This window comes from Callospermophilus lateralis, chromosome 18 (genome assembly GCF_048772815.1).
Source record: "Callospermophilus lateralis isolate mCalLat2 chromosome 18, mCalLat2.hap1, whole genome shotgun sequence".
NCBI lineage: Eukaryota > Metazoa > Chordata > Mammalia > Rodentia > Sciuridae > Callospermophilus > Callospermophilus lateralis.
In genome coordinates, this window is record NC_135322.1 from 1478631 (window position 1) to 1496226 (window position 17596).

At 55.1% G+C, this 17596-nt stretch overlaps 1 protein-coding gene across 1 annotated transcript; it reads right to left on the reverse strand.

Annotated features, from left to right (window-relative positions):
- Nucleotides 1-11432: 11432 nt before the first annotated feature.
- On the reverse strand, nt 11433-16112 carry Smim17 (small integral membrane protein 17). The gene is made up of 3 exons (XM_076838111.2): nt 15947-16112; nt 14536-14612; nt 11433-11543 (listed from the first exon to the last, which is right to left on the reverse strand). Exons 1-3 carry the CDS (start codon nt 16110-16112, stop codon nt 11433-11435), a joined length of 354 nt encoding a protein of 117 aa, XP_076694226.1.
- Between the last annotated feature and the right edge of the window lie 1484 nt (nt 16113-17596).

Below are 17596 nucleotides of genomic sequence, written 5' to 3' on the forward strand. Positions count from 1 at the left end.
ATCAGGCACAGGGTGACCCCCAGTGATATCTCAGGTGAATCAGGCACAGGGTGACCCCTTTTATCTGAAAATACACACTTCCTCTTTTCTTTTCTGTACTGGGGATCGACCTGGGGTGCTGCCCACGGCCACATCCCCAGTCGCTGGGGTCAGGACTCCCACCCGGCGGGAAGGTCACCAGCTCCCAGTGCTCTTCACGCCCGAGGCCCAGGAGGGGCCAGAGGACCCGCCCAGGGACACTGCGGGAGGCGACTGGGCGCAGCTTTGAACCTGGGACCTGGCCACCAGGCGGCTCGCACTCTTCCCATCAGCGGGTGGCGACAGGGAGCCGCTGGGAGGGGGCCAGACGCCAACAAGGATGCGGTCCCAGGTCCTGACAAGTCTGCCGCCACCCGGGACAAGGACCTGCTTGTGCTACCTGGGGCCTCCAGCGGCCCAGCCGCGGGGCACCGAGACCTGCCTTGTCCGCCCATTAGGGGAGGGAGCCCGCTCTGCTACGGACGCCCACGCAGGCTCAATCGGCCCCATCAGCCACATCAGCCCCATCAGCCCCATCAGCCCCATCAGCCCCATCAGCCCCATCAGCCACATCAGCCCCATCAGCCACATCAGCCCCATCATCCACATCAGCCCCATCATCCACATCAGCCCCATCATCCACATCAGCCCCATCATCCACATCAGCCCCATCATCCACATCAGCCCCATCAGCCCCATCAGCCCCATCATCCACATCAGCCCCATCATCCACATCAGCCCCATCATCCACATCAGCCCCATCATCCACATCAGCCACATCAGCCCCATCAGCCCCATCATCCACATCAGCCACATCAGCCCCATCAGCCACATCAGCCCCATCAGCCCCATCATCCACATCAGCCCCATCAGCCCCATCAGCCACATCAGCCCCATCAGCCCCATCATCCACATCAGCCCCATCAGCCCCATCATCCACATCAGCCACATCAGCCCCATCATCCACATCAGCCACATCAGCCCCATCATCCACATCAGCCCCATCAGCCCCATCAGCCCCATCAGCCCCATCAGCCCCATCAGCCCCATCAGCCCCATCAGCCACATCAGCCCCATCAGCCCCATCAGCCACATCAGCCCCATCAGCCCCATCAGCCCCATCAGCCCCATCAGCCCCATCAGCCACATCAGCCCCATCAGCCACATCAGCCACATCAGCCACATCAGCCCTCGTGTTCCCACTGGGCCGCAGTCAGGACCCGCGCCTCCTCCCTTCCTCCTCTTCCTTTCCCCTCCCTTCCTCCCCTCTTCCTTTCTCCCTCCCTCCCTTCCTCCCTCCTTCCTTCCTTCTCTCTTTCCTTTCTTCCTTTTCTTCCCTCCTTCCTCCTTTCCATTCCTTTCCCTCCTTCCCTCCCTCCCTTCTTTCTTTTCCTCTCTCCTTCCCTCCTTTCCTTCCTTCCCTTCCTCCTTTCTCCTTCCCTCTTTATTTCTCCCTTCCCTCCCTCCTTCCTTTCCTTTCTTTTTCCCTCCTTTCCTTTCCTTCCTTCCCTTCCCTCCCTCCTTCCCTCTTTCCTTCCTTCCCTTCCCTCCCTCCTTCCCTCTTTCCTTCCTTCCCTTCCCTACTTCCTTCCTTTCCTCCCTTCCTCTCTCCTTCCTCCTTTCTTCCTTCCTTTTCCTCCCTCCCTCCCTTCCCTCCTTCCTTCCTCTCCCTTTCATCCTTCCCTCTTTCCTTTCTTCCTTTTCCTCCCTCCCTTCCTTCCCTCCTTCCTTTCTTCCCTCCTTCCTTTTCCCCCTCCTCCCTATTTCCCTCCTTCCTTTCCTTCCCTCCTTCCTTTCTCTTCCTTCCCTCCCTCCTTTCCCTTCCCTCCCTCCCTCCTTTCCCTTCCCCCTCCCTCTTTCCCTTCCCTCCCTCCCTCCTTTCCTTCCCCCTCCCTCCTTTCCCTCTCCCCTCCCTCCCTTCTTCCTTCCATGGCCTTCTGGGAGTTGTAGTTTCCACGACCCAAGCACACTAGTCAGTGATTGTTGCGCAGGCGCGCGCGCAGGGCTTTCTGGAAGTCGTAGTTCATGGGCAGTGTGCTCGGGCCGCGCCTGTTATGCGCAGGACATACCGGATTCGTTTGTTCGTGTCTCCGGCGGGTTTTGGCCTCTGTGCAGCTGAAGCAGGCGAGATCCCCGGGGTCTGCGAGGGCCAAGAAGGGGAAGCCGACCAGACTCCACCAGGCTCAGCAGGAGCTGCCAGGAGCCTGTGGACCCAGCAGTGGGGCGCCGATGGCATGCTGGCATGCGCGCATGCGCGAACGCGTGCATGACTGCTTGTGCATTTTCATGAGCTTGTTCCCGTGCAGGTGTGACTGTGTGTATACCTGGTCATGGCAGCGCCTGCCTGCGCAGGAGTGACTGCATGAGAGCTCATCCCCACGTGTCCTTGTTTGCACCTGCTAATTCCAGCGAAGTGTCCTGTCTGCAGGTGAAACTGTGTAACAGCATGTGTGCATGCATTTGGGCATCTCTGCATATCGCGCCACGGCACACATAGTCACACAGGTGTGTGGCTGATTCTGGACACGTATGAAATTTGTCTTCCTGGGTGCGAGGTGAAGGCTCCCCCCGTCTGTGTTCTGGGTATGCAGCAGTGTAGGATAAGTCAGACCTGTGCTTGCTAGCACGAAACTAGGTGGCCCGATGTGCCTGTATCATTCTGTACAAAGAGGACCCTCCGGTGTCACGGTGTGTTTGTGTTGCTGTGTGTGATCTGCACGTGAGGGAGACCATGCACACGCGGACTTTGCTATGTTGGGGCTCTGCCCACCAGGTATGACTCTGCCTATGGCCAGGTGTGCTCCTGTAAGTAGTTTCCCAGCACATGGCCTGCCTGTGCTGGAGAGGGTGACCTATGCAACCTTGATCCCTGAGTGTCCCTCTTCACTTGGGGACAGTACACACGGGATAGCTACCTGTAGCTACCTGTGCCTAAAGTCCCATAAGCAGGCATGAGTGCTGCAGGTGCACAGCTTCCCGCCGCCTCCCTGCCCGTGGGGAAGCATGTGTTCCTGCATGTCTGTTATGATGACCTGGGTTATGATGACATGACTGTGTATGTTGGACTCTGACATAATGTATGTGCCGATCTGTGATGTGAAGTAAAAAAAAAGTCTATGTCTATCTGGTCATTGTCTCCATTTCCTGGCATAGAGCTAAAACTGGATTTCCTTAGTGATGGGGTAAGAACTGCGTCTTCCATTATTCACAATGCTGGGACTCCTTTCAGTCAGCCTTGTGTTTATGCTAGTGAGGTGACTTCTGGTGGGTGGGCCTCTGGGTGGCCTCAGGAGGGAGCCTGATGCCACGGGAACCCACTCTGATTGAAGTGTTCCATCCTTCAGCTCCAGCCCCCCCCCCCCCCGCCCCTGCACACACAGGGGCTGGAGGTGGAGGTCACACCAATGGTCAAGGTGGAATCAGTCACGTCTACATAATGAAATCTTCATAGAACCCCTAAAGGTCCGGGTTTGGAAAGCTGCAGGTTGGTGGACCCAGGGTGGCACACCAGCAGAAACAGACGCTCCCGTTGCTCCCCGTGTACTCTGCCCGGCATATCTTCCACCAGGCTGCTCCTGAGCCAGACCCTTTACAGTCAACGGTGACGGCAGGCGGAGGGCTTCCCTGAGCCCAGGAGCTCATCAGGCAAGCCATCCCTCCCAGGCAGGGGTTGTGGGAAGCCTCCCCCCGCTCCCCACCTTGCGACTTGTGGGGGTGGGGGCCTGCCAGCCGGAGGGGCCTGAACGCTGAGCTGGTGTGGGAAAACTCCCGCTTGAGTGTTGGCAGTAGGGAGGTCCCTTCACCACCCCAGGCCTGTCTGTGTCCCCATCTTGGGCTCCCTACCACCCAGTATCCCCATGTCCTCCCTCATCACCTGTGTCTGTCCCAGCCTCTACTGTCATGGTCCCCGTTTCTTTCTCCTGCGGATGTCCACCTACCACTGAGGCACAGCAACCCCAAGAAGGGCCACACCTGCCGCGACAGGACCTGATGCTCCCGGGGTATGAGGTGGGTACCCCTGCCCGTGCCTGGGGGCAGCCTGTGGAATTGGCATGGGCCCTGGGGCCAGCCCGGCCCCCACCACAGGGCCTTGCTGCTGTGCACACAGGGTCCTGCGCACGCTGACCCTCTCCCTGTCACACTGTCTCCTGTTCCATGCTGGGGTTGCTCTGCTCCAGCACGGCCCCCACCCACCCGTGGTGGACCCGCGACAGGCCGTCTGCACTTGAGGCCTTCTCGGCCCTTCCCTCCGTCACCCCGGGCCCGAGAGTCTCCAGTCCAGAGTCTGTGCTCAGTGTGGCCCAAGCTGGGGAAGACTCCCGGCACAGCAGACGGCCCTTGCAAAGGCCTTGACTTCTGTTAAGGGCTGGGTGGCTCTGGAGGTCCTGAGGCCAGGAGCAGCCCATGCAGCCCCAGGGTTCTGGGGCCGGAGCCTGAGGTCAGATGCATGGGAAGGGCACCTCCGCACTGTGTCCTCTGGCAGAGAGGGCAGCTCTGCTCCTTCCCCTGCTTACCAGGACACAACCCAGCTCAGCCCTCCCCCCATGGCCTCATCTGCCCAACTCTCCAAGGCCCCACCTCCAAAACCCGTCACCTTGAGGGCAAGGGCTTCAACATAGTCATTGGGGACATGGTCTAGTCTGCAGCACCAGGTGACAGCCCATATTTAAGATTGGCAGGTTCTTTTATTAATTTTGTGATTTTTTTTTTTTTTTTTGAGTGGACCAGGGATCTTTTTTGAACTTGTTTCAGATGCCCAAGCCAGAAAGTCCCAACCAGGGAGGACTTCATCCCAGGAACACCTGGCGATGTCTGGAGACGTTTTGATTGTCACTACTGCAGAACACCACTGGCCTCCAGCCTGGGAGACTGGGAATGCCACTCAGCCTCCCTCAGCACACGGGTGAACGCCCGGGCAAAGAATTGTGGACTCCAGATGCCAGGGTAGGCAGGTCCAGGGAGCGGCACCGAGCCCTCCCTAGGCCAGCTCCTACACTCCCCAGCCCAGGGCAAAGGATAAAGCTGATGAATTTATTTTCTTTCAGATCCAGAGAGGAGCTGGAAGATCAACGCAGCCCCCGGGAGCAGGATGGAGGGGCTCTTGAGCACCACCCTCCAGGGCTCTGAGCTGGGAGGTCCCTGCAAAGAGGAAGGCGAGTTGGAGGACCCACGGAAAACCCGGAGAGCTGCATGGAGCCAGGGGCCCACAGGGGAGAGGCTGCAGGAGAGGCCGTCCAGGAACAGGGTCGGTGGGCTGCGCACGAGAACATCAGCTCTGCTGTGACCCAACTAGGCGCGCCCAGCAAAACCAGGGGAGAAGGGTGGAGGCCCTAGGAAGCGGGCCAGGCCTTCAGCCAGGGCTCCTGCCTGGCAGCGCACTGGCGCACACACCCGAGAAGCCTTATGGCTGCGGGGACTGCACCAAGGCCTTCAGGCGCTTCACACACCTGACACAGCACCGGCGCGTGCCCACGGGCGAGCAGCCCTTTGAGTGCGCGCAGTGCGCCCAGGCCTTCCGCTTCTCCTCCGGCTGGTCCGCCACCAGAGACCCACACCGAGGAGAAGCCGTACAGCTGCAGCCAGTGCGCCGAGGCCTTCCAGCAGGTCGCGCACCCGGCACAGCAGCGGCTCACGCACACCCGGGAGCAGCCCTACGTGTGCCCCGAGGGCGGCGCCCCCTTCAGCCGGAGCGCCTGGCTGGCAGAGCACCGGGGCATCCACACGGGCGAGAAGCCGTTCGCCGGTGGCCAGTGCACCAAGGCCTTCGCGCAGGTGTGGCATCTGACGCAGCACCAGCGCACGCACACGGGTGAGCAGCCCTACAAGTGCCAGGACTGTGGCAAGCGCTCAGCAACCGCTGGCACTTCCTCCAGCACCGCGTGTGCACACCGGGAGTGGCCTACAGGTGCCTGCGGGGCAGCGCCGCCTTCGGCCACGTGTCCTCCCTCATGGAGCACCAGAAGATCCCCCTAGGCCTGCCAAGAGTGCGGCAAGGCCTTCCGGGCCGCCTACCTGCTCCAGCACCACCTGGTGCACACCCACAACCGGGAGCGGCCCAACAAGTGCCGCTGCGGCAAGGCCTTCCGCTTCTCCTCGGCGCTCAGGAGACACCAGAGGACACGCAGGGACAAGAGGCCCTGCCCGTTCGTCCCGTGCGGGTCAGCTTTTCCCTGCGGCCACACCTAAGTCTGCACCTGAGTACTCAGGGGCTGGGGTGGGGGTGGGGGGAGAGGCCTGCTCTCAGCGGTGACCCAGCAGACCCTGTGTGGACATGCAGAAGAGTAAGAGCTGAGGCACAAGAAGGGCCTCCAACCCCTCCTGCCCACACCTCATTTACAGCCTGAGCACTGTGGGGCAGAGGCTGTCCTCCCGGTGGTGTCCTGGGAAGCCAAGGCTCAGAGAAGCTCCCTTACTTACCACAGGTCACACAGCAAGGAACACACAGGGGGCTGAGGCTGGACCCCACGACCGCCAGAGCAGCGTCAGCACCTCCACGTGGGGACTTGGAAACGCACACAGGCAGGTGGACCCAAGAAATACACGTTTAATAAATGACAGCGAGAGGTTCTACTCCTTAGTGATGCTGCATATTTACTAAAGGAGCCGTCTGAAAAAGCAAGCTGGATCTAAGACAGACCTTGTGCTCAGAGAGAAGGAGCAGGAGGAATGCAGAGCAGGGAGGGCCCCTCCAGGAGGGGTGGTTCTGCACACACCTGCCAAGGGTGCCTGTTCCACAGCGGACCCCACCTTTTATTCCGTGTGAGGAAGCCCCCCAAGACCTTACTTTTATGACTTTATCAGTTCTCATTGCACAACCAATCATCAGTTGTCCCTTACGATTTCTTTTGCATCAGCTGGTCAGCCCGGTGGTTCTGCTGGTCTGAACCAGGCCTGATGGGTCTTGGCTCTCTTAGGCATCTGTGGTCAACTGTGGATCATGGGAGGGCTCCAGTCAGGAGGGTGCAGCTAGCCGCACTCCACTGTCCTCCTGGTGACTGGCGGCTAACTGGGCTGTCCCCCTGGCCTGGCAGGGGGAGAGCGTGACCACAGCAGGGCAGTTCCAGGCTGCACCCAGAAGTGTCGGGAGGAGCCTATCCCGGCTCAAGGGAAGAGTGGAACGTGGGAATCATCAGCGCCACCCACCTGCCACAGATGAAATCACAGTGACAGTCACATCACTTTACAAGACTAAAACGTCCTAACAAGATCTCCTCGCAGTAAATATGTTCCATGTGGTTTACCTTTTATTGAAAAAAAAAAAAAAAAGAATAAAAGAAAATCTTATGGCCATGTCCCCCAGCTAACAAGTCACCTCCACTAGCAGAAATGTTTGAAAATGATATGATTTTTCAAAAAAAAAAAAAGTTCAGGCTTGAAAATAGCCGAGATACACTGGTCTTTAACACAGGGAGAAATGCGACAGAAACAAGCTCCGTGGGAACACACCTGAGACAGAGGGGCAGCACACGGCGGAGGATGCTGACAGGGGGCGTGGGTTGCTTGGCTGGTGTTTTTTAATATTTATTTAGTTTTAGGTGGAACAATGTTTAATTTTTATGTGGTGCTGAGGCTCGAACCCAGTGCCTTATGCATGCCAGGTGAGTGCTCTACCTCTGAGCCACAACCCCAGGCCCTATTTTTTTGTTTTTGATCTGCATCCTGGTATCACCTGCACAGGTCTCGGCACCCAGGAAAGTTCAGGCTGAGGAATTAATAAGTCAGACACTTTGACTAGGACCTGTTGCCCCTCAGGGACCAACAGCTGGACCCTCCCTATGACCCACACATCACAGCCCAGAACTCAACACACAGTAAGTAGGTTCTCAAGAACTGCTGCAGATCAGAATGAATAGTGGTACCAGAGCCAGAGCCGTTCGGGGTCAGGGAACAGAGTGCTTTCTTCCCTGTGCCCCATACAGCCCAGTGCTGCCCTGGCACACGGCAGATAAATAAGCGGCTCGACCTCCTCAGTACCAGCACAGGAGACAGCAGGGTGAGGACCGTGGAGTCTGGTGCCCCTCTGACCAAACTTTGTCCAGTCCAGGTCTCAGCACACAGCAGGTCCTCAAGAAATGCCAGGGTCCTAAAGAATAACTGTACACCCCCTGCACCAGCCCTAGAGCCATTCAGGGTTAGAGATCACACAGTGGGCTCCTCCCTCTGCCTGATACCTCACCCAGCCTAGAACTCAGCACACAGTAGGTGCTCTGGAAATGTTGGGTGAATGGGCAAATGAGTGAAATGGAACCCTAGTTGACAGTTATGGGCAAAGTTTGGTCACCCGAGGCAGCAGGTGAGCCCAAGCGGGTAGTTGGACCCTTCTGCGGAGACCACTAGGCTGCGGGAGGGGCCAGGACTGTGGGCGGAGCCACGATTGCGGAGAGGGCTAGTGGGCGGGGCCTCCTGAATCCCTTCCCAGAGCAGCCTAGTGGGAGTGCGCAGGCGCAGGTGCCTCCGTGCCTGAGTGCTCAAGTGCTGAGGTCACAAGGGGCGCTGGGCTGTGCCAGCAGGTGAGGGTCTCCATTGAGTCCATTGGCCCTGGGCGCTTTGGCGCTGTGTCGGTGTTGGCTGATCCTCTGGCGGTGAGCTCCTGGCCCTGCAGGGGAGCAAGATTCTGCCTGAATCCCTCCTGCTGTGTAAGAGTCTACCCTGAGTCTGCTGCTGTAGGACCCTAGAAGGGACTCCAGAGGAATCATTCTAAAGACACTTGTGAGCTTGTGACCTTGTGACTCTGCAGGATTGGCAGGGAATTAACTTGCGCTGATTGAGCACCGGATGCCAAGCGGGGGGCGGGGGGGGGGCAGCGTGCAGCAATCTGTCAACCCCAAGCCGGTTGCTCTGGGGAGGGGCTGCTGTCCTCAGAGAGAGTCCCTGAAGGGCGTCCAGCATTTCCCTATCCCCTCGGCCTTGTGGAATTCGCAGGCTTGGGCACAGATTTCCCCTGCAGATACTCCCCAGAGGCCACTTCCAGAGGCCACCTGGGTCCACGCCCTGCTCTAGAGTGGGCAATGCAGCTTCAAGGGCATGGGACCGACGGGTGGGAGAGGGCGGGGTCCCGCTCGCACTGCTCCAAGCACCTGGAAGCTGCTGCCCAGGGAGCTCTGCAGGAACCGCGCTGACGAGGCTCCCCTGTTGCCCCTCAGCCGTGAGAACCGCGCAAGAGGCCCGAGAGGGGCGTGCTGCCCAGGGGCTAGGGCCTCTCCGCAGGGAGACGTCCAGAAGGGGCACCCGGGGCAGGCACAACCCCCGGGCAGGCACTTGCACTCCCACAAGAGAGGGATCAGGGAGGCTGGTACGAGCAGGTCACGAGGCCAGTGTGAGTACTGAGGCCCGTATGGGTGACCCCGGAGTCCAAGGGGGCGAAGTTGTGCCTAAGGAGGGCGCCTGGCGGTGGTGCAGCAGGAACCCTGGGCTGCCGAGGCCAGCTGCGCCCAGCTCAGCATGCAGCCCAGGGCCCAGCGAGCAGCCCGGGCCCCGCGTGCCTGGTGTGGCCTCCTGGTGGTCCTGATCCTCTTCACATCCATAGCCTCCACGGAGCCCCGGTGCTGTGGCAGCCCCGAGCTCCCAGAAGAAAGATAAACACACACACACACACCACACATCGCACAAACAACAGACATCACACACACACACACACAATTTTTAAAAGAGCAGAATGAAAATATCAACCAGCATTAGACAAGGAAAATTTTAAGGCAAAGGCTGAGTTGAAGGCAATCATTTCATATTTGATAGAAGATTCAGGGTCAGGTTTTAACTGACATTTATTGAGTGCCTACTGTATGCTGGAACTGTGCTTGGTGTATTACATATATTGCCTATCTGACTAAGACAGCAGTGCTGGACTTATCTGCATTGATTTACACAGCTATTGAATACATAAAGCCAATATTATAAAAATATATTGATAAACCAGTTGTGCTAACAGATTTTCACACAGTCTGGTCAGTTTCTGACAGATGCAGTGGGCCACATTCAATCACATGAAATATGAGCAGTATAACTGACCGTGCCTGGCCAGTGAGCAGACGCAAAAGCAGTTAACTTCTACAGACGATGAGCCCATGCTCATCTTAAATGTCCATGAAACTAGAAACCAGTTATGTCCTAGGCTGCGTAAGAGCTACTCACAGTGTCTGGAAAGAGCATCTATTCCAGGCCACGTTCTCTGTTCACAGTGCAGTAAAACCAGAAACCAGAAACGAATTTTAAGCAAAATTTAGACAAATCACTGAGATTCAAAGCACTCTCTAGGAACACTACAAAAACAAAACAAAACAAAAAACTATATAAACAAGAAGATGACTCACCAACTTTGACACGTGGCCAAGGCTGTATCCAGAAGTACATTTATATTTTTAAATATGCTATTATTGCAAATATAAAGAGAGTATAGATTAAGTATTCAACTTAAAAGTTGAGATAAGGAATAAAAACAAATAAAAATAAAACACAATATATATTAAAGAAAAATGAATTACAAATGAAAAATAATGGATATAAATAAATCCTAATGCTGACTCTTTGAAAAAACAGTAATAAGCCAGTTAAAACTTTCAAATCAAATTATGAAACAAACCACAGGCAGAAGTTAAAAGGAGAATATGGCTAGAACACAACAAAGAGAAAGTCTGTGTTTAATTATAAAATAGGACCCGTAATTAAAGTAGCTATCTGAAAAAGTCTACGGAATGAAGAGTCCTTTAGGGGATGAAAGGCCACCGTAAACCATCAAAAGGAACAAGATGTAGAAGGTATGAACAGACTGCCATCGTGGGGGTATTGAGAAGGTGCCCAAGGGTTCCCCTGACCCTGCCCTCCGTGGCTCTAGGACCTGACCGCCTTACTGGTGGACTCTTCTCAACTGGCCAGGCCTTGGGCCCGCTCACGGGACAGAAAGTATCCCAAAGCAAAGGTCCTCCTGGGATGCAAGCCAGCCATGATGCCGGACTTCACAAAGATAGCACCCATCTCACTTGTGAAGAGAGGCCAGAGTCCCACGTAAACATGAGAAACAGAACTCAGCGTGGGAAGACTGGCACACCCCAGACCCAAGAATGGGAAGACCAGGGTGCCAGGAAGTCGCCAGATTCCACAGCCGCTAAGCTGTTTTCACTTCCCCTGAAGTTAAGAGGAGTCTTCTGATTGTTGACATCTTGCAATTGATTACCATTTTTTCTCAGTGATATATAAAATAAAATGTGTTTTTTTTACAATCAATGAGGCCTAATTTTAATGAAATACAGTAATGCAAAATCTCATACTAAAAAGTTTTTTTTTTTTTTTTTTAAATCATCTCAGTGGATGTTTGAAAGGCATTTGATGATATTTCATACTCATTCCCGATTTTTAGGCCAAACATTTCCTTAAAATGACACAGGGTATCTATCTGAAAACAACAGCCATTCTTATAGCTAAATGTGAAACATCATGGGCATCCCCGTCAAAACCAGGAACAGAAACAGCACGCACACCACCAGGACTATAGTCGTATGCTGTGGAGCTTTCGACCACTCCACAAAGCCCTGAAACAGAAGAGAGGTAAGTGTGAACACCACAGGAAGGGGCCACCACCTTCACTTGCAGGAAAATAGGATTATCTGGCCAGAAAAGAAACAGCATATCAACAGAAAAGCTTTTTGAAATTAAAATGGTACAACAAAGCGACTAGATAGAAGATAAATACACAAAAATCACATGCCTATGCTCCATTGGAGAAAATTTCAGAATAATGGATGAAAATTTCAAAATGTCATTGGATTAGAAAGTCTTACAGATTTAAAACACCACTTAAACTCTGGTTAGTTACTGTTGTTCATCTCTTCCTCCAGTTTATAAACTATACTATATCATAGGTATGCACATACAGGGAAAAACAGGACATACAGGATGCGGTACTCTCCTGGGTTTCGGGCATCCACGGGGTCTAAGACATGCCCCTTGGACGTGGGGAGGTCTCTGAGCCATCCTCAGAGGTGAATACTGCACCAGTGGCTCCCAGAGCAGGAAGAGATCATCACCAGCACCCAGTCCCCAGGTTCCCTCCCACTCTCACTAGTCCACCTTTGTCCTACCTCTAGTGTTGTGGAAGAGTTCACCCGTTACAGCGACCCCCACCAGGGAACTTTCCTGGGCACTGGTATTTCTTTTTTCCTTTAAACTCATACACTCGGGTAGGATTTACAAGTGTTGCACCTGCTTGTGTCTATAGAATGGTAGTGACAGGACCCTTTTCTCCTCCAGAGTGGGAACTTCTTCACTCTTGGAATACAACTCCAAGGAAGGAGGACCTGTCCATGCAGAAAGTTCAGCTGGGCTGACCAGGTGAGTGGGTGAATGGATCAGCGAAGGACCTCACAGAGGCCTCTTCAAACAGCCTGTCTAAACTGACGGTTCCTTCCGGAGCACGTGTGGATGAAGTTATGTACATATCATGTGGAGACCCTTCACTTGTGTCTGACCACCATAAGAATGTGTCCTCTTTCCCACAACCTGCTCCTGGATCTCTGCAGTGCTTTGACTATGTCCCCCAAATGACTGCAGTGGTCTACAAGACCCTGCGTTGTCTACCCCATCATTCCATGGCCTCACCTACTACTGCCCTCCACCCCTCTCCATCCTTATGACCCCTGTGATACTGCTCAAGTGTGAAGGGCAGGTGGGTTGGAGAGATGAATTGCTGGCATGTGGTTAGAAGGGTATATGAGAAAGCATGTAGATAACTAGATGCATGGGCGATGAGAAGGGAACGTAAGTGAACAGGGCGTTAAGGACTGGGCAGATGAACAAGTGAACCTATGAGTGATTGGTGGGTGTTCAATGGGAGATGGAGGAGTGGATGGGTGGTGGATAGACTGATGACTAGAGATAGAAGGGTAAGTAGAGGGGAGAGTGAATGGACAGATAAGTGAATAGATAGGTGGGGTGGGTGGATGGATAGATGGATGTCACAGGGATATGGATGAGTGGGTGAATAATAGTTTGGGTGGATATAACAGTGAACATATGGATGAAATGTTGGTGGATGTTTGAAAGGATGGGTAGATGGGTAGATGGATGGGTGGGTGGGTGGATGGATGGATGGGTGCAGAGATGGGTAGACGGGTGGGTGGGTGGATGAGTAGATAGATGGGTGGATGGATGGATGGGTAGATGGATGGGGTAGATGAGTGGATGGATGGATGGGTGAGAGGATGGAGGGTAGTTTAATGGATGAATGGGTGAATGGATGGATGGATGGAAGGGTGAAGAGATGGGTGGGTGGATGGATGGGTGAATGGGGATAGATGGGTGGGTGGGTGGGTGGGTGGGTAGATGGATGGGTGAAGAGATGGGTAGGTGGATGGGTGGGTGAATGGGGGTAGATGGGTAGATGGATGGATGGGTGGGTGGGTGAGTGGATGGATGGAAGGGTGGGTGGGTGGATAGATGGGTGAGAGGATGGAGGGTAGTTTGATGGATGAATGGGTGAATGGATGGATAGATGGAAGGGTGAAGAGATGGGTAGGTGGATGGGTGGGTGAATGGGGGTAGATGGGTAGATGGATGGATGGATGGGTGGGTGGGTAGATGGATGGATGGATGGGTGGGTGGGTAGATGGATGGATGGATGGGTGGGTGGGTGGGTAGATGGGTAGATGGATGGGTGAAGAGATGGGTGGGTGGATGGGTGGGTGAATGGGGGTAGATGGGTAGATGGATGGATGGATGGGTGGGTGGGTAGATGGGTAGATGGATGGGTGAAGAGATGGGTAGGTGGATGGGTGGGTGAATGGGGGTAGATGGGTAGATGGATGGATGGATGGATGGGTGGGTGGGTAGATGGATGGGTGAAGAGATGGATGGATGGAAGGGTGAAGAGATGGGTAGGTGGATGGGTGGGTGGATAGGTGGGTGGATGGATGGGTGAATGGGGATAGATGGGTGGGTGGGTGGGTGGGTGGGTAGATGGATGGGTGAAGAGATGGGTAGGTGGATGGGTGGGTGAATGGGGGTAGATGGGTAGATGGATGGATGGGTGGGTGGGTGGGTGGATGGATGGAAGGGTGGGTGGGTGGATAGATGGGTGAGAGGATGGAGGGTAGTTTGATGGATGAATGGGTGAATGGATGGATAGATGGAAGGGTGAAGAGATGGGTAGGTGGATGGGTGGGTGAATGGGGGTAGATGGGTAGATGGATGGATGGATGGGTGGGTGGGTAGATGGGTGGATGGATGGGTGGGTAGATGGATGGATGGATGGGTGGGTGGGTGGGTAGATGGGTAGATGGATGGGTGAAGAGATGGGTGGGTCTATGAGTGCAGGGAAGGAGAGCCTGTGTGGATTAAGTCACATACATATCACATAGTGTCTTTGTGTCTGATCACCATAAGAATGTGTCCTCTTTCCCACAAGACAACTCTTGGAAATTCCATGGGGCATGGAAATCCCAGGCTAAAGAGGAAAGCATGGCAGCCCCCTGAGATCTTCAGGGTGAGACCTTTATGGAAAAGGAGAGAAGCCCGCCTGCCACTTACCTGGGAGTCCTCTGACTCATCATCTTCCTCCACTGAGCACCACTCCTGGGGAAGTCCAGTCTCTTGAGAAGACAGGTCTGACGGGGGCAGGAGCAGAGAAGAAAGGAGCCATGAGTGACCAGGCCACTGAGGCAGGCCTCTCTCACTCTTCCTACTGGCGCCCTGCCCTTCTCTGCTGACTCCAGCTGCACTGGCCAGTATAGTTCAGGTGGGCCGGAGAGGATGTGAGCATTCGGACCCTACAGCCTCCTGGTCTCACACTGGCTCACCTGATGTGCCCTTCTCCCTAGGCCTCTGTCCCCTCACCTGTCCACTGGCAGGAGCTCTTCTCTATGGGCCTCCAGCAAAACTGACTGAGGGAGCAGAAGCAGCAGCCAGGGAGTCACATCAGGATGACGGGATCCGTGAAGACAGCTTCCTGGGGAGATTTCCCACAGTGGCCCTCAGTGTCCCCATCCCTAAGCTGAGTGTCCTGGGCACCGACTGGCATTTCCCGTCCTCCTCTGGTACAGCCCCACAGGGCCCAAGCCTCCTCCTCCCTCCCACACCTAAGCTCCATCCAGTCCCCTGCCTCCGACCAGGGAAGAGGACAGTGGAGGATGGAGGAGGGGACAGTCCCTGGAGGACAGTTCAGCCCCCTCTGCAGTGGGCTGTGGCCCAGATGCCCCCGTCTCAGCAAACAGCAAGCTGTCCCACTGTCTTGGCCAGAACCCCAAGAGCCACCCTTGGTTTCCTCACTTCCCCACGTCCCCAGCAAGAACCAATTCTCCCTCTCAAAGGTGGCCCAAGTCTGTCCACTTCTCTCACCTCTCTCTCTCTCTCTCTCGGACAGCTGCCACCTGCGACCTCGGAACCCTGCAACCTCTCAGGCTCAGAGGTGGGACTCCTCACGCTGGGCACTGCCACATTTGGGCTGCACGATTCCTAGTGGCCAGAGTCCCACAGATTTACAAAACGGCCTAGACTTCCACCCACTAGATGGCAGCAGATGACCCCCGTTGGAGTAAACCAATCAGTCCCACTGCCCAAAGCTGGGCACGTCTATTGTCTCCTCTGGAATCTGAGCCATGCCGGGCCCTCACCACGGTGCCTGGCGTACAGCAGGGTCCACGCTTGTCACCAAGTGTCTGTGTCCACCCCGGGTAGCCCCCTTCTTTGCTGATTCTGGGCTTGATCCTGCAGCTCATCCTGGCCAAGGGCCGAGGAATAACTGGGCACTCAGCAGAGACCTGCCGCCTCTCCTGCTGCTCCTGAGAAGTGCCGCAGGCCTCCGAGGAAGAGTCCTGGACAGCCTGCTGGAGACCCATGGCCCATGGCCACCAGCTAGCCAGCCAACACCAGCCAGGAATGAGGGCTCCATCTCCCGGAGCCCAGCTCAGACCCTCCCGCCTCCCCCGGGACCCTCCCTCACCTCTCTCACTCTCGCAGCCAGAGGCCCCGACGTCCACGGCCTCCCAGTCCTTGGCGAAGCTGGGGTGCGTGGACTTCTCCCAGGCCCTGCTCTCCCAGGGCAGCAGCGCCGTGGCCCTCTCGGGCTCCAGCAGCCCCCGCGTCTGCTCAGGCCTGAGGCTCTGCATGTCCCCAGGAGGACGTGGGGTTCAGGGACGGCTTCTCCTCTGGTCTCAGGAACAGGATTCAGAATCTGAGGACTGACAGACATCCGGCCACTCAACACGTAGTTAAAAAGTGCAGGGTGCCAGGCTCTGTCCCAGGTGCCAGAGGCGCCCAGCGATCACAACAAAGCCACACTGTGGGATTCGCGCTCTAGCGGGAAGAGAGAGAGGGGATGGCAAGGACACCGTGTGTCAACGGCAGTGAGTGCCCGGAGGCCAACGAAGCAGGGGAGGGGATGCTGGGCTGAGTGTGTGTCCACACGCACACACCCCCGATCCACACCCGAAGCACAGTCGCGGGTCTTCAGAAGACAGAGACACCCTCAGGTCCCTGCCTTGCTCTTGGTTTGTCCCCAAGTGTCCTTATGTTGGGGACACCACCAGCATGGTGATGATAGGAGGTGGTGGGCCCTTTCAGAGGTGGGGCCTACAGGAAGGTCATTGGCCACCCAGGCCTGTCCTTGAGAGGCAGCCAGGAGGTCTCCAGGGACCCTGGTGAGTCTCTGACACCAGCCCCACCTTGGAATCTCTGGCCACCTGCCTGGCGATGTGGTCTCTCCCACACACTCCCACCAGAGGCCCTGTGTGGCACACGGCAAGGCCACCCTCACCAGGGCAAACCAATCGTGGGCTTTTGATTTTCCACAACTGTGGGCTACATAAACCTCTTTTCTTTATAAAGTACCCAGTCTCAGGTGTTTTTCTATGGCAATGGAAAATGGATAAATCCAATTTTCTGTCACCAAGAGAAGGACCTGGCCTTCCCAGAGGGCCTGCAGTCCCACTCTCTCCTTTTGTCATAAAAATGATTAATTTGCCATGTAGGGGTTGAAAGTCTGTGATCAAAGAGACATTTTTCAATATTCTCATTCTGTATCTGACTAACCTGCAACCAGGAAGTTGTTGGCAAGAAGCCATCTGAACTGCAATGACTTATAGTGATGCTGACCCCCACCTGGACCTGCTGCAGGAAGGTGCATGCATCCCTGAAATCACATAGATGACCACTGACTGCCCTGACAGATAGTTGCTTTTTTAAAAAATGCACACTGTTAGAGTGGGAATCTTCTTAAAGCTTTTCCTTCTTTGCTTGGGTTATGCAAATACAGACTGTTCTATCAGATTTTTAAACCTGTAGATTCAAAGAGAACTTAGAAACTCAACAAGTCTCTAAAGTGGAAGATTCCATGTTTGGATGCAGATTGTAAAAACTGCTAAAAAGACTTAAGAAGAGCGTGTAAATTTATGAAGAACTGGGGATTTGATGAGACCAAGGGACTGTCCCTGATTTTGCTGAAGGGGGGACAGCATTGCCGAGGTGTGAGAAATGGTCCATCTTCTTTCTTCAGAGTGCTCTCGCAGTATGGAGGGGTGGACTGATGTGATGGCCGAGATTCGCTTTATGCTCATGCAGAGAGAAGACCAACTCCACAAATCTCACCTGTGCA